The sequence below is a fragment of the Dasypus novemcinctus genome, chromosome 3 (assembly GCF_030445035.2).
Source record: "Dasypus novemcinctus isolate mDasNov1 chromosome 3, mDasNov1.1.hap2, whole genome shotgun sequence".
NCBI classification, from domain to species: Eukaryota; Metazoa; Chordata; class Mammalia; order Cingulata; family Dasypodidae; genus Dasypus; species Dasypus novemcinctus.
In genome coordinates, this window is record NC_080675.1 from 527,889 (window position 1) to 543,355 (window position 15,467).

Genomic DNA, 15,467 nt, shown 5'->3' on the forward strand with positions numbered 1-15,467 from the left:
ACCCGCCCATCAGGCCCTGTCCCATCCGATCCACCCGATCGGTCCGGCTCTGCACTCAGGACTCCGGTCTCCTCTTAAGCCCGCCTCCGAGCCCCGCCCCTCAGACTCTGTCGCTCTCTCTCGGGTCACCGCCCTCCGCCCGGCCCTGCAGGCCGCGCTCCCAGGCCCCGCCCCCGGGAGGCCCCGCCCCGCCCCGCCCCGCCCCTCCGGCCGCAGGCCTCAGGCCCGCTCCCCACAGGCCTCGCTCGGCTCTGGGCGCTCGCTGGGCGCTCGCGGCTCGCTGGCCTGTGTCGCTGGGGCCCGGCGGCCGCGCCCGGGCCGGGAGAGCGCCGACTCGAGTCTCGCGCCTCCCCGCGGCCCCCGTACCGGCTCGCGTCCCCGGCCGTTTGCGGGGCCCGGCGGCGCGGCGAATCTGCCGGCGCGAATCGGCGGCGCGGCTCGGCGGCCTCGCGAGAGCCCGGGCGGCGCGGGCGGGCGGCGGGCGCGCGGCGCGGGCCGCGGGGGGCGCTCGGGCCCCGCCGGCATGGCGGGCCGCGTGTGCCGCGCCTGCGGCGGCACCGACATCGAGCTGGACGCGGCGCGCGGCGACGCCGTGTGCACCGGCTGCGGCTCGGTGCTCGAGGACAACATCATCGTGTCCGAGGTGCAGTTCGTGGAGAACAGCGGCGGCGGCTCCTCGGCCGTGGGCCAGTTCGTGTCTCTGGACGGTGAGTCCCGCGCGGCGCTCCGCGGCGCCCCTGCCCCGCGCGCGTGCACCTGCCGGCGCCCGGGGCCCCGGGGTCCGCGGCCTCCGCCGGGGGAGGCGGCCGCGGCGCACCCGGGCCAGGTGAGGGCCCCGCGTGTCCTCGCCGAGGCGCCGGCGGAGCCCGGCGGGAAAAGCTGTTGTGCAGATGCGCGCGCCGCGGGTGGGGAGCCCGAGAAGGTCGAAGGGCCCGGTAACCTCGGGTGGGGGCGCCGCGGCCGCGTTGCTGGGGGAAACTGAGGCAAAACCCACGCTGCAAGGCTGGACGTGGGATTGGGGGGGTTGGTGTACGGAGGGACTGCGGGGCTAGGTCATAAGCTTTACAGAACTGGTTGGCTCTTTCAGCTAAGTGCTTGTATATACCTTTGGTTTCAAAAGTTGAGTTTGCAAGAACAGAAAGCAGGAGGACTCTGGCGGTGGCCTGGACGCAGTGGGCATGCCCCCTGCCCCCTAAAACTAACAAACAGTAAAATTGCCTTTCAGTGTACAGTTCTATGAATTTAACGCATTTGTAGATTCAGATAACTGCCACAGTGAGTTGAAAGAAAAGTTCATCACCTGAAAAACCTTCTTTTCTTGTTACCTATCCCGGGCAACTACTCATCCGTTCCCCATTCATACAGTTGTGTCAAAGAAATGGAAACAGACCTTTTGGAATTGGTTTCTTTCAGTTTGCCTTAATGTTGTGCCTACCGTATTTCCCCATGTGTATTAGGGTTCTCCAGGGAGACAGAACCCACAGGAGATAGACTATGTAAACATTATGAGTTTTTTTTGTCTTTATTTTTTTAATATTACACTAAAAAAATATGAGGTCTCCATATACCCCCCACCCTCCTCACCCCACTCCTCCGCCCTTAACAACAATCTCCTCCATCATCATGAGACATTCATTGCACTTGGTGACTACATCTCTGAGCACCGCTGCACCTCATGGTCAATGGTCCACACCATAGCCCACACTCTCCTATGTTCCACCCAGTGGGCCATGGGAGGACATACAATGTCCAGTAACTGTCCCTCCAGCACCACCCAGGACTACTCCAAGTCCCAAAAACACCCCCACATCTCATCTCTTCCTCCCATTCCCCGCACCCAGCAGCCACCATGGCCACTTTCTCCACACCAATGCCACATTTTCTTTGATTACTAATCTCAATAGTTCATGAATAGAATGTCAGTAAGTCCCCTCTCATCCATATCATTATGAGTTTTGTTATACAGATTGTGGGGATGGGCAAGTCCAAATTCCAGAGGGCAGACCCAAGCTGGGAACGCCAGTGAAGGTCTTCTGTGAGTTCCCCGGGGGGGGAGGGGCTGGTGGAATGGACGGGGAATCCTCTCTGACTGCTGAAATCCTCGCTTCTCCCTTGAAGGCCTTCAGCTGATTGGATGAGATGTCTCATTGAGGAAGGCAGCCTCTTCAGTTGGTTGCAAATGTTATCAGCCATGGATGCAGCTAACTGCTTGATGATTTTAGTCCACAGAATGTCCTCAGAGTCACTGTCAGGCCTGTGCTGGCCTGACCAGACAGCTGGACACCAAAACCTGGCCAAGCGCACACGTGACCTTAGCCATCACCCCATGTTGTGAACGGGCTACCCATCCACCTGCTGAAGGAGATTTGGGATTGTTGCCAGCCTGAGGTGGTTGTGTATCGCTTTTTACGGGAGCATAGGTTTCACTTCTGTGGGGTGGTCACCCAGGAGTGGGACTGCAGGGCAGAAAGCACCCACTGTACAGTAACTCCCCACTGCCTTGTCCCCATGCCTGGCAAGTGCACTCTGTATTTCTGTGTCTGTAAGTTTGCATGTTGTTCCTTGTAGTTATCTTGAGGCTTGAATTTAACTTCCTAAATCTGTGACAATTTCATTTGCTTTGATACCAACTTAACTTCAATTGTATATACTATGTTTCTGTACTCCTTTCCCCAATCTTTATGTAGTTCTCACCTCAAATTGCATGTTTAGGGAAGTGGACTTGGCCCAGTGGTTAGGACGTCCATCTACCACATGGGAGGTCTGCGGTTCATACCCTGGGCCTCCTTGACCCGTGTGGAGCTGGCCCACATGCAGTGCTGATGCGCGCAAGGAGTGCCGTGCCACGCAGGGGTGTCCCTGTGTAGGGGAGCCCCACGTGCAAGGAGTGCGCCCCATAAGGAGAGCCGCCCAGCACGAAAGAAAGTGCAGCCTGCCCAGGAATGGTGCCACACACATGGAGAGCTGACACAACAAGATGACGCAACAAAAAGCAACACAGATTCCCGTGCCGCTGACAACAGAAGCGGACAAAGAACATGCAGCAAATAGACACAGAGAACAGACAACTGGGGTGGGGATGGGGGGATAGAAAAAAATAAATAAATCTTTTAAAAAAAAATTGCATGTTTATACATTGAGTCACTGATTTATCATTCCATTTATGCATTTGTCTTTTAGATCCTGTAGGAAATTTTAAAAGTTGAATTAATAAGCCAAAAAGATAATAGTGCTGGCATTTCCGTTTACCCTGAGACCTATATTTCTTCCCATGGCTTGGATTCGTTGTCTTGTGTCCTTTCCTTTCAACCCACAGAACTCCTTTGAGCATCTCTCCAAGGGCTGCTCTAGTGGTGACCAACTCCCTCATCTATTGTTTATCTGGGAGTGTCCTAATCTCCCTTGTTTAAAAAACAGAAACACACAAAAAAACAGCTTTGCTGGATATGGAATTCTTGGTTGGTAATTTTTTCCTTTCAGCACTTTAGCTATGTTATCCCACTGCCTTCTTGCTTCCATGGTTTCTGATAAATCAGTGCTTGATCTTACTCCCTTGTATGGGACGTCTTGCTTCTCTTGCGGCTTTCAGAACTCTCTCTTTACCTTTGGCATTCAGCAGTTTGATTATAATGTGCAGCAGTGTGGGTCTAGTTGGGCTTATCCTATGTGGAGGTAGTTGATTGTCTTGGATGTGCATAATCTTGTCTCCTATCAAACTGGGGAAGTTTTCAGCCATTATGTCATTGAATATTCCTCATGCCCCTTTCTTCTTTCTTCTCCTTCTGGGACTCCCACAATGCGTATATTGCTACACTCAGTGGTGCCCCACAGTTCCTCAGCCCTGTTCACTTTTCTTCATTCTTCCTTCCTCATCCGACTGGATGGTTTTTATTGTTTTGTTGTCCAGCTTTGTGGTTCTTTCTTCCACCGGCTCCAGTCATGTGTTGAACCCCTGCAGAGAACCCCTTTGGTCATCAGCTCCGTTTGGCTCCTTTTCATAATTTCATCTCTTTATTGGTATTTTCTTTGTGTTCATTTATTGTTTTCCTGATTTCTTTTTGTTCTTTGTCCATGTTTTCTTTCAGTTCTTTAAGCATATGTAGTATGAAAAGATATAATACAAAATAGAGTTACTTGGCAGAGATCTAAAATAGAGTGTCTGTGAGGCACATATCAAACAGATATTATATAGTGTGCAACAGTGCTCCTCAGAATCCCAAGGACTTCTGGACACCGTACAGCAAAACCACAAGTTAAGGAACTTTGCTAACTATCTAACCTGAAAACAGTTGGAGTACCCCAAATAACCACCAACCACAAACAGCTCGTCTAATTTTCTTAAAAACTCTTGCCTGGAACTGCAATGCAAACTATAGTCCATGCTGTGTAGCAGTGCTCCAGAATGTATTCATCAGATAAAACGAATGTATCACACTGATGAAAGAGGTTGTTGATGTGAGAGGAGTGGGGGATGTGGGGAGTGGGGCATATAGGAATCTCCTATATTTTTTAATGTAATATTTTGTGTTATCTATGTATCTTTGAAAAATAAATAAAAAACATAGTTTAAAAAAACCTCTTGTCTGTAAATACCAAGATGGGACACAATTTGGGTTGCTAACTGAGTCTGTGCACTCCAAGTTGCAATTTTAAAATCCCCAAATAAATGCTTTTGTTGCCTTGCAGCTTAATTTGTTGTTTCTCAGTTAACAGTAGTGCCATTTAAAATATATATATTTTTTAAGTTTTTAGTTGTGATAAAATATATGTAAGATAGAAAGCATTTTAACCATTCTAAGTGGACAATTCTTTGATGGTAAGCACATTGACAATACTGTGTGACTTTGAGCACTATCTATTGCCAGATTGTTTCATCATCCAAAACCAAAATTCGTGTTCATTTAGCAATAATTCCCCAATCCCCTCCCCCAGGATCCTTTTTTTTTTTTTCAATTTAAAATTTAAAAAATTTTTTAAGGAGGTGCTGGGGGTTGAACCCGGGACCTCGTACATGCAAAGCAGGCGCTCGCCCCCTGAACGCCACCAGCTCCTGAGAACTGCTATTTAAATGACTTTGTGTGGCGCCTCCCAGTTCTCATCCTCCTCGCTGGTGGTTTCTAATGCTTTAATCTTCTCCTTTTCCTGGTTATCATTTCCTGTTTGTGTGTTTTGTAACCTTTTGTTGAAACCTGGACATTTTTATTTTTTTTAAAGATTGATTTATTTATCCCCACCCCCTTGTCTGCTCTCCGTGTCCATTCGCTGTGTGTTCCTCTGTGTCTGCTCGTCTTCTCTGTAGGCGGCTCCGGGAACCGATCCTGGGGACTTCCGGAGTGGGAGAGAGGTGCTCAATCTCTTGCGCCACCTCAGCTCCCTGGTCTGCTGCGTCTCTTATTGTCTCTCCTCTGTGTCTCTTCTTGTTGTGTCATCTTTCGCTCGCCAGCTCTCTGCGTGGGCCAGCTTGCCTTCACCAGGAAGCCCTGGGCATTGAACCCTGGGCCTCCCATGTGGTAGATGGGAGCCCAATTGCTTGAGCCACAAACTCTTCCCCCGTTTTGATATTTTAATGTGTTATTGCTGGAATTTAGATTCTCAGCTGTCTGTCCCTTAAGCCAAGCTTGTGTCCAGCTAGTAGTATGACAAAGCTCTCCCTGAATGCCTGGAGCTAACAAGAAGCAAAAGGAGGGGAAAAGAAGAAACCCCTTTCCCAGTCTTTGCAGGTGCTCTGCTTCGGGGCTTGTCCTTACTGTGAGTTGAGAGAGTAGCTCGGGGCAAAGCCAGGGGCCTCCCCCATCCTTTCTGCTTGTCTTGTCTGGGGCCTGTGTGTGTGGCTAGAGGGTCCCATGTCCCTCCTCCCTAGGAAACATTCCTGCCTGTGGCCAGCAGTCCCCTCCCAGGCAGCACGGCTTGACTGCTCTCCCACAGCCTCTGTAGGAGGTCGCTCCGCCGGGGGCATTGGACGGATGGCGAGTCCCTCAGGCCACGGCCAGAGGTTGGGCCAAGCCCCGTGCTCCCAGCATGTGCTCCAGGGTCACTCTGCTCCCTCTGGGACCGGGCCCAGGGACCTGCATCGGAAGCGCAGGTGGGCTCTGTGCTGAGCCAGTGAAGGGTGGGTTAGCCAGGGCAACAGGAGGTCCTGTCACTGTTTATTTAGGTTATAGTTTATTTAGGCTATCCATTTCATCTTGGGTGAGTTTGGTAGTTGTGGTTTTTGAGGAATTATGTGTAGAGTTGTGTAGCAGTTTGGCATTGTTTATAAATTCCAAAAATGTTTACAGGATTATGTTTGTAAACTGGTCTGCCAGAGGTATCACTTTTGATTGATTAAATTATGATTAGGGCTTTGATTGGGTCACATCAGTGGGTGAGAAAAGATGTGGCAAAGGACAGAGTTGGAAGTTTTAATGCTGGAGTCCGGGAAGTGAGCACACAGAGAAGCAGAGCAGCTGAACCCAGAGAGAGTCGAGCCCCCGGGAGAGAGACAGAGCCGGTCACCTGATAGTCTACAGCTGACCTTGTGGAGAGATGCAAAGCCTAGAGAGCCTCACAGTCTACAGCTGACCTTGTGGAGAAAACAGGAGCTGAGCCTGGAGAGAAATGAGCCCTGGGAAGAGAGGAACCCAGGAAGCCTGAACCCTGGCAGATGTTGGCAGCCATCCTGCTCCAACACCTGGCAGCAGACTTTGGTGAAGGAAGTAACTTATGCTGTGGCCTTGTGTCTGGTTTCTACCCCAAATAAATACCGTTTATAAAAGCCAACCGATTTCTGGTATTTGCATCAGCACCCCTTTGGCTAATACAACTTGTTTGTAGTACTCCATTATTATTCTTTTAATGCCTGTAAGTTCTGTTGTGATGGTCTTTCTCTTTTTAGATACTGGTATTTTGTGTCTTCTTTCGTTCTCTCTCTCTTTTTCCTTTGTCTGTCTTGGTGGAGGTTTATCAATTTTATCCATCTTTCCAAAGAGTCAGTGCTGGGTTTTGCTGGCTTCCTGTGTCCCCTCCTCCTTGCCTCTGGCCTCCGTGGCAGGCCTCTGTGTGTTCTCCATGGTGACTCCCAGGGACGAAACCCTGAGCGTGCCGTGGCCAGGGTGAGGGGTGCGTTTTTGCGGTTTTGCTACAAATCGCAGTGTCCCCTGTCCAAGACCATGCCTCCTGGGGCCACCGTCACCGTCATCGCAGCAAACACCGAGGGTTTTTGTGGGAGGGCTCTGAGCCAAGTGCACCCTCTGGCCTGATGACAGCTCGCTGCCCTCACGCTCCAGCTGTGGACGCTCAGGTGGGGAAGAGATGGAACCCTGGAGCCCCCAGGGTGAAGGAAGGTGGTGTGGAGCCGGGGCTCCGCCAGGGGATTGCGCCGGTGCCAGCCACCTGAGCAGGTGCCCGAAGGGCCTGAAGCGGAAGGCGCTGGTCTCTGCCTCCCAGGCTCCAGCTCCCTCCCCCGCGACAACAGGGAAGCCGGGGTGGAGGGTGGGGGGGTTGGGGAGGTGCCTGGGGTCTGCGGGGCGGGGAGTGGGGGCGACCTGCTGGCCACAGCCCCTTGGCCTCCCAGGTGGGCCTCCCCTGCCAGGTGCCCGCCCAGCGTCCTCATTTTCTTGGACTGTAGGCCACTGTCTCCTCACCTCTTGTGCCTGTCCTTTGAGAATTAAGCCTCCACATCAAGCTCAGCGTTTCACCAACCTCCAGTGGTGCAGCCAGCTACTGTTCTCCAGGTGGCAGGGCCCTGCCCTTCCTGTGGACAGGCTGGAGCTCCGCCCAGGTGCATCCCAGCGCTCTGGCTTCCAGGGGCCTGGGATCCGATGCCGAGAAAGCCGGGTCCTCAAGGCATTCCGGAAGGAGTGGGCAGGCCAATGAGCCAGACAAGCACAGTGGCGTCCCCGTGCCCTGCACACGGGGCGCCTGCTGGCAGCTGGGACATCCATGGCGGTGGGCAGTGCTGTCTTCCTCACCTGTCCCCTCGCGCCCCTGCAGACAGGTCAGTAGCGGCCTGCCCAGGGGGCCGGCTGCCCCCCGCGGCCCTGCTCGTGTGTCATGCCCACTGGCGTGTATCCCAAGGGCAGCCAGTTCCCATGGCCGCCAGCCGCTGTCGGCACGTGGCGCTCCCGGTGAACCCGCCTGAGCTGTCAGGGCCTGGGGCTCAGCTGCCGAGCCTCACACAAGTGTGTCCTCTTGGGTTTCACCACAGCGGCAAAAACCCCTTCCTTAGGTCAAAAATTACTACAGAATTATTTTAAAATGCTGGCCTACCATGTCCGAGAGTCCGCAGAGTGCGGTGCCGGCCAGGCTGTCCCCAGGGCTGCGCAGGCCCCGCGTTCTGGCGTTCCGACCTTGGGGTGCCCTCTCTGGTCTCTGTGGCTGCCTTTGGGCTCGCAGGTGCGCCATGCCGCACTGTCTGCAAGGAAGGCCTGGGCCTGGCTGTGCCGAGCAGACGACAGGGGAGGCCCAGCTGCCCTGGCCCTGCGACCTCCACGTTGGCTTCTTGAGAAGTCTCCCATGTTTGGAAGTGGAAGGAATAACATGGCACCAGATAAAATGGGCATTGAATGGAGAGTAGCTCGGTGGTTGAGCACCTGCTTTCCATGTATGAGGTCTTGGGTTCAAGCCCCAGTACCTCCTAAAAGAAAGGCATCTGACGAGTAAGGATTTCATAAGCTTGCAGCTTTTGGCCAGAGATGATGCTTAAAATTTTTTTTTTTCTGCCTTTAACTTTCTTTCAGGCTTCAGCCCCTCTACCATCCCCACTCCCTGTCAGTTTAGCATCCTGAGTTTTGCTGAATTTTCATACTAGCTGTGTACGCTTCCAGGTTTATCCCCTGCACTCAGACTCCCTGTCATGGTGTTTGTTGATCGACTCAGCAGACCTGTTTCGAGCCCCTCCTTTGGGCTGGCTGGATTCTTCTCCATGTGGGATTCAGCCCACAAGAGGATGAGCTGGGCTGTGCCGGGGAGCTTGAGGATGGGATGGGAGAGGCCCAGGTCAGCACTTGGCTCCCAGGGAGACGGGCTGCTGGGGCAGCCCCAGGAAGTGTCACTCGGGGTGTTGGGGAGAGTCGGGAGGCGGCACTGAGCCTGAGGTAGCCGGGTGTGCCAGAGAGCCCGGGCACCTGGCAGTGCAGGGCGGGGTGGCCGAGGGGCGGGCTGGGCTGGAAGCCTGAGCCAGGGGCCGAGGCAGTTAGGCCCCCTGTGCACTTAACCGGCGTCTCTGGGCGAGCCCGGGCCAGCGCTCCCCCCCCCACCCCCCCGACCCCATCTGCCTCAGCACGGAGCCACGGGGGATGGAAGCTGGAGGGTGGACACCAGGGGTCTTATACTTTGACCATTGTCCTTTTTTGAATGCAGTATGGAGTGGATTTTTTATTAAAAGCTTAGAGCCATTTTTATTAAAACTATTGCAGTTTTTATTAAAACTATTTTCCCCTTTTCTCTAAAATGAAAGTTGGGTGGGAGGTGCTGGGCACAAAAATGCCAAGATGTTAGCTGTGCTGGCCCTGGGTAGAGTGGCTGTGAGTGGTTGTTGTTTTCTGCTGAGTTTTCCATGTTTTAAAAACTTCAAGTACAAAAATTCTAAAGCTTGGAAAACCAGTGCCAACAAAATAAAGCACCTGAGAGGAGGCAGAGGGTGGGCCTGAGCCTTGGGCTTCTGAGGGCTTAGAGGGCCCAGGCTGGGCACGTGGGACACTTGTGTCCTTGTGAGCAAGGCCACCTCAGCTGTCCTGGCCTGACCGCCAGCGCCGGCCTGGGAGGTGGGCAGGTGGGCTGCCTGTGGAAGGACTGGCTCTGGGCGCAGCAGAGGGCTTTGTGCTCCAGGAACGGGGTTGGCCAGTGCACACAATGGTCCAGGTCGAGGCTGCGGCCCGCACTGGACTCGGAGTCGCGGCAGCCTGACCCGCGCTTGCTGGCGCAGCAGACCTTCTCCACCAGGCTCGGCCCGTTGGTCTTAATTGGTCTTTTGTGTTTCCAGGTGCCGGCAAAGCCCCGACGCTGGGTGGCGGCTTCCACGTGAACCTGGGGAAGGAGTCGAGAGCGCAGACCCTGCAGAACGGTACTTGCCACGGCAGTGCTGCTGCCTGGGGCTGCGTCCAGGAGGGTGGGCGGATGCGGGGGGGGGGGGGGGCCTTGAGCTCCTAGCCCCGAGCGCTGCTGTGCCAGGCCCTGCAACACCCCCCACACCTTGGTGCAGGCAGCGCCTAAGGGGCCTCCTGGGCTCTTAGGAAGGCTCTGCAGGAGGCGGCCCGTGGACCCTGCTTGGTCCCCCGTTTGTTACTGGTCTGGGTCAAGATACATACAGAAAGAACAAATTTATAGCAATTTGACATTGTGGTGGCAATTTTCTTGTGATTTATGAAAGTACTAGTCCATAACAATTTGGAGCAATATCTGTTTAGATCCTTTCTCTACTCTTAAGTTGGGTTGTTTTATTATTGAGTCATTAAAGTGCTTATATGTTTTAGATACAAGTTTCTTATCTCCCATGCTGTGGGTTGCCTTTTCTCTCTCTTGATGGTTTCTGAGAAGTACAAAAGCTTTTCATATTGATGGTGTCTGGTGTGTTTTCTTGTATAGGTTGTGCTTTTTGGTGTTCTATCTTAAGAAATCATTGGCTAATCCAAGGTTGTGAATATTTACTCCTAAGCTTTCTTCTAAGGTTTTATAGTCTTACCTCTTATATTTAGGTCTTTGATCCATTTTGATTCTTGTATATGGTGTGAGGTAGAGCTCTAACTTTGCTCTTTTGCGTATGGATATCCAGTTGTCCCAGCACCATTTAATGAAAATATTATTCTTTCATCGTTGAACTGACTTGGTACCCCTGAAAAAAATTGGTTGATCATAAATGTTAGGTGCTTATTTCTGGTTTCTCAATTCTGTTGATCTATATGTCTTGTACAATGCTGTCTTTATAACTGTAGCTTTTTAAAAAAGTTTTGAAAGTAAAAAATGTTAGTACTGCAACTTTTATTCATCCTTTCTAGTATTTTATTGACTTATGTACCTTGTCATATAAATTTTAGGATCAGTTTTCACTATTTTCTGAAAAAATAGCAGCTAGGATTTTGATATGGATTTGTTGAACCCACAGATTAATTTGGGGAGTATTGCCATCTTAACAGTGCAAGTCTTCTGATCCATGCACATGGCATGTCTTTCCATTGGTTTAGGTCATCTTGAACTCCTTTCAACAATGTTTTGTAGTTTTCAGATGTACATTTTGCACTTATATTTGTTAAATTTATTCCTAAGTTGTATTCTTTTTGACCCTATTATAAATGAAATTTTCTTAATTTCATTTTCAGATGGGTCATTGCTAGTGCATGGAAATAAAATTGATTTTTATATATTGATCTTGTATCTTGCAACATCAGTGAAGTCATTTATTAGTTATAAGTGTTTTAGTGGATTCCTTAGGATTTTCTATATATAAGATTGTGTCATCTGTAAATAGAGAGTTTTACTTTCCTTTTTAGCCTGGATGCCTTGTATTTCATTTTTTGCCTAATTGCCCTGTCTAGAACTAGTACAATGTAGAATTGAAGTGTGAGGGCAGACAGCCTTGTCTTGGTGCTGATCTTAGGGGGAAAGTGATTGCTCTTTCACCATTAAGTATAATGTTACTTGTGGATTTGTTTGCTTCATGCCGTCCACAGGTTGAGGATGTTGCCTTCACTTGCTAGTTTGCTGAGTGTTTTTATCATGAAATGTGCTAGGTTTTGGCAGGTACGTTTTCTGCATCTACTGAGGTCGCGCTGTGGTTTCCGTTACAATTCTGTTAATGTGGTTTCCATTACAAGTCTGTTAATAAGGTATATTACATTACTCGATTTGGGAATGTTAAGCCAGCCTTGCATTCCTGGGATAAGTCCCATGTGGTCACAGTGTATAATACTTTTAATATGCTGTTAGGCTCATATTGCTAGAATTTTTTTTAAAGATTTATTTATTTATTCCCCTCTCCACCGCCTCCTGCCACTTGTGCTCACTGTCTGCTCTCTATGTCCCTTCACTACACGTTCTTCTGTGTCTGTTTGTCTTCTCTTCTCATCTTCTCTTTAGGAGGCACCGGGAACTGATCCCAAGACCTTCCAACGTGGGAGAGAGGCGCTCAATTGCTTGAGCCCCCCCAGCTTCCTGGTTTGTTGTGTCTCTGTCTTTCCTCTGTGTCTCTTTTTTGTTGTATCGTCTTGTGTCAGCTTCCTGTGTGGACCAGCTTGCCTTCACCAGGATGCCCCAGGAACCAAACCTGGGACCTCCCATATGGTAGACTGGAGCCTAATCATCTGAGCCACATCCAATTCCCCGGAATTTTTTTTTTAAGATTTTCTTTTTTATTTATTTCTCTCCCATTTCTGCCCCCCCCCCCCATTGTCTGTTTTCTATGTCCATTTGCTGTGTTTTCCTCTGTGTCTGCTTGCATTCTTGTCAGCGGCACCGGGAATCTGTGTCTCTCTTTGTTACATCATCTTGCTGTGTTAGCTCTCCATATGTGCGGCACCACTCCTGGGCAGGCTGTGCATTTTTTTGTGGGCAGCTCTCCTTGCGGGGGTGCACTCCTTGCTCATGGGGCACCCCTATGTGGGGGACACCCGTGCGTGGCAGAGCACTCCTTGCACGCAACAGCACTGCATGTGAGCCAGCTCACCACATGGGTCAGGGCCCTGGGTTTGAACTCTGGGCCTCCCATATGGTAGGCAGATGCTCTATCAGTTGAGCCAAATGTACTTCCCTCCCTAGAATTTTTTTTGAGGAGTTTTGCATCTGCTTCATAAAAGATACGGGTCTGTACTTTGTTTTTTTACTTTTCATGTATTTATTAGCTGTTTGGAAGTCCTCCTTGGTAAAATGCTTGTTCAAACCTCTGCCTATTAAAAAACAAGGGACACAGCAGCGTGTGTGGTATACAGCCATTTGTGTAAAGAAGTGGGAGCAGACACACTTGTGCCTGTGGCTGTGTATGGGGGGACTTGGGGATCAGTCAGCTCAGTTGCCTGCAGGGAGGGGAACTGGGCGGCTGTTGACTGCTTGTTCTTGTTCCTTCTATACACTGTCCTGTGCGCAAAGATTACCTATTCCACAGAGAAAAGAAAACAGCCAAACTTGGGTGACCGCCCCGGGTGCGCTTCCGTGGCCTCTGGCGCTGCTCTTGTTTTGATGGATGAGCAGGCCGCATGGCATGTCCATTGGTGGGGTCTGTCCATTTACAGGGGAGAGGGGCTTGGTGCTGGGGGCAAGGGAGCCCAGTTGGGGTCTGCAGGGCGGAGATACATGTGGCCTCGGCAGGGCCAGATTACAGCTCTCACCTTCCCCACGTGTGTCCATCCACCTAGTGTGCCCTGTGCGTATCCTCCGTGTGTACATCACCTTTGTGTGTCCTGTTCTCCGAGCAATGTGGGCTCAGCTCTGGCTTCCCTCCCAGGTACGGAGGAAAGACCACCATGTGCCTGCAGGATGCTCCCCTGTGCAGGGCAGGCGGGATGGCGCCAGGAAGAGGGTGTCTGAGGGAGTGACGTCTGAGCTGGAAGGTGACTGACTCTGGGAACTGGTCGGTGCTGGGCAGCCAGTAGGTCTTTGCAAATACTTGGTGATTTTTAAATATTGAAGGCAGAGGCCCGCAGTATGCACAGTTCAGTGGCGTGCGACCCTCACCACCATCCAGGACAAGGACATTTCCCCTGCCCTCAAGAGGAAACCCCCTCCCCACTACACAGCCCCTCCTTGTTCCCTCGGCCAACTGCTTCCTCGTTCTGGAGGCGCCTCAGATGCGTACGTGGCGTGCCCATGTCCGGTGTCCTTGGCTGAACGTCCTGTGTCGGGGTCTCGGGGTTCAGCCACGCTGAGTCACGTGCCGGGAGCAGCAGCCTGGAAACGTGAGGGCTCGCCACGTTTTGGTCATCTTCACCCGTTAGACAGTGAGGCTCCCCACCTTTTCAGACTTCTTTCTTTTGCCTTTTTTAAAGTCATGAGCTCTGCGTGACCTAAAACCACGCCCACCATTTCTGAGTGTTCGGTGACATCCCGTAATTGACGAGGCTGGAGGTGCCCCCACCATCTGTGCAGACAAGCCGTCTGTACTGCTTGGCAGTACTGCGCGCCCTCCGTCACCCAGGAGCCCGCTGCTGCCCCGGCTCTGAGCGTGCCTCTGGGTGCCGGCCAAGTGCTGTCCTACAGTGTTTGGCCTCATGGTTCTTGCTGGTTGTGGTAAAATGTACTTTTTAAGTCATTCTCTGTTTGATATGAGTTGGCAAATATATTGTCCTAGAGCTGTTCCTAGGGTCCTCGTACATGGTCTTCAGAGCTGATCAGGCCTAGAGAGGTCTCCTTCATTTCTGATATTGGCAGTCTGTGCTTTTATCTCCTCTTTTTTCCTTAATTGATCCTGTAAGGCATTGGACCAATTTATTAATCTTTTGTAGAGTCATCTGTTATTTTGTTCTTTTTATTTTCTATTTGTTTCTGTTCTTTATTATTTTTGGTTTAGTTTGCAATTCTTATTTAGTTTTCTTGAGATGGAAGCTTCAATCGCTTTTTCAGACTTTCTTGTGTTTTAAATTTTGTATCCCCTCTCCCCCTGTGGCTTGCTTGCTTTCTGCTCTGTCGATTCGCTGTGGGCTCTTCTGTGTTCTTACTTGTCTCCCTTCTTTTGTTGCGTCACCCTCTTTTGCTGAGTTGGCTCTCCTTGGCTTCTGTGGGCTGGGCAGCACCCCGCAGCATGCAGGTGAGCCTGCCTTCACAAGGAGGCCCTGGGACGAGAACCAGGACCCCCGAACCAGGACCCCCATATGGTATATGGGAGCTCATCTGATTGAGCCACAGCCGCTTCCCACTTTCTTTTCCTAATATGTGCATTTAAAGCTACGAGGCTTCACTGTGTCTCACAAGTTTTGGTACTGCTACTATTTTACTTCTGCTGGGGTTTAGTTAGAAATAATTTTAGACTTTCAGAAGAGCTGCAGAGCTGCTCAGAGGCCAGTTCAGCCCCATTTTGCCCTGAGGCTGCCCTCTGTAACCATGGGCAGGACGAGAACTAGGACAGAAGCCCCGGGCAGTGCTGCGGGTGGAGCTGCAGGCCTTGTGTGGGCTTCCTCGGTTTCCCACTGATGTCTTCCTTCGTCCCAGGCTCCCACGTCGCGTTTGGCCTCTCTGCTGGGTGCCACTTCCTCAGCCTTTCTTGCTTTTCTGACACATTTGTGCAGCAGTGATCAGGTGTTCTGGAGAACACTCAGGTGAGTGTGCCTCGGGCCTTCTCGTGGGGAGCCTGGGTTCTGGCCTTGGGCTCTGCGAAGTACGGGGCCGTGTGACACCCCCAGGGCGGGCCCGAGCCTGCCAGGACAGCCTTCCTGGGGCCTGTCTGGAAGCAGGTGGCCAGCCCTGCTCCACCTGCTCAGGTGCTTTGGCTGTTGGACTGGAAGTGGAGGGCGTGGGTGCTCCTACCAGGCCTTGCTGGTGCGGCCGGGGCCTGCCGCCGGGGGCCA

The 15,467-nt window shown here is 51.7% G+C and overlaps 1 protein-coding gene across 3 annotated transcripts in view; it reads left to right on the plus strand.

Annotated features, from left to right (window-relative positions):
• The first annotated feature begins 492 nt into the window (after window positions 1-492).
• BRF1 (BRF1 general transcription factor IIIB subunit) overlaps window positions 493-15,467 on the plus strand; it is a 72,979-nt gene continuing 58,004 nt past the window's right edge. For 2 of the 3 annotated variants that reach the window (XM_004474924.4, XM_004474923.3), the window contains exons 1-2: window positions 493-707; window positions 9,962-10,042. In XM_004474924.4, coding sequence (XP_004474981.1) covers window positions 524-707; window positions 9,962-10,042 — 265 coding nt within the window. In that variant the 5' untranslated portion in view covers window positions 493-523. Of the gene's footprint in view, window positions 708-9,961; window positions 10,043-15,111; window positions 15,219-15,467 lie in introns of those variants that run through there. The other variant, XM_071213550.1, reaches the window with a different exon arrangement.